Below are 738 nucleotides of genomic sequence, written 5' to 3' on the forward strand. Positions count from 1 at the left end.
AGGAGGAGGAGGAGGAGGAGGAGGAGGAGGGCACCGATTGGGAAGAGGATGCGGATGGGTCGGATGAGATGAACGCCGCGTCGTCGGAAAGGTCGTTCCCCGGCGACTTCGTTGCCTGCCGCAACCGTCGCTACGACGGCAGCGGGGATGGCGAGTCTATGGACGAGGAACTTGTCGAGCTGGCCACCAGGCCGGGACCGGAGGGGGCGGACGAGGTGGACAGGAAGGCCGACGAGTTCATCGCCAAATTCAGGGAGCAGATCAGGCGGCAGAGGTTGTAGGCTCGTAGCCGGCCAAGCGACGTAGACATGCATTGCATTGCATTGCATGCATCCCACGCACACGCACGACGTAGTGCCACTGCGAATGGAGGAGAGCATGACGTACTTGCAATTTGTGGACTTCTGTGTTTTTTTCTTCTTCTTCATCTGTGACATGATGAGCCTTCCCTGTATCATTTTCTTCTCTCGTTTGGAGCTTTAAACTGTTGCCGTTATTACAGCCTGGAAAGATGCAAATGAATGGAAACTGTTCATTCATTGCAATTCTGTAACATTTTCGCAACTACTCCGTCCGTTCCAAAATGATTGAAGTTTTAAGTGTGTCCTAAGTCAAACTTCTTTAAGTTTAATCAACTTTATAGAAAAATGTACCCGCAAAAAGAAACTTTATAGAAAAACATGATAAGATCATCATCACCAAATACACATACTATGAAAATATGTTTCATAAAAAATC

The 738-nt window shown here is 48.5% G+C and overlaps 1 protein-coding gene across 1 annotated transcript in view; it reads left to right on the forward strand.

Annotated features, from left to right (window-relative positions):
* The window catches only part of LOC123129641 (ribosome biogenesis protein ERB1), a 1,789-nt gene extending 1,508 nt beyond the window's left edge, over window positions 1-281 (forward strand). The window contains exon 2 of the mRNA XM_044549725.1: window positions 3-281. Within this exon, the coding sequence (XP_044405660.1) occupies window positions 3-281 (279 nt within the window). The remainder of the gene's footprint in view (window positions 1-2) is intronic.
* Window positions 282-738: the final 457 nt, after the last annotated feature.

The sequence above is a fragment of the Triticum aestivum genome, chromosome 6A, assembly GCF_018294505.1.
Source record: "Triticum aestivum cultivar Chinese Spring chromosome 6A, IWGSC CS RefSeq v2.1, whole genome shotgun sequence".
Lineage (NCBI taxonomy): Eukaryota > Viridiplantae > Streptophyta > Magnoliopsida > Poales > Poaceae > Triticum > Triticum aestivum.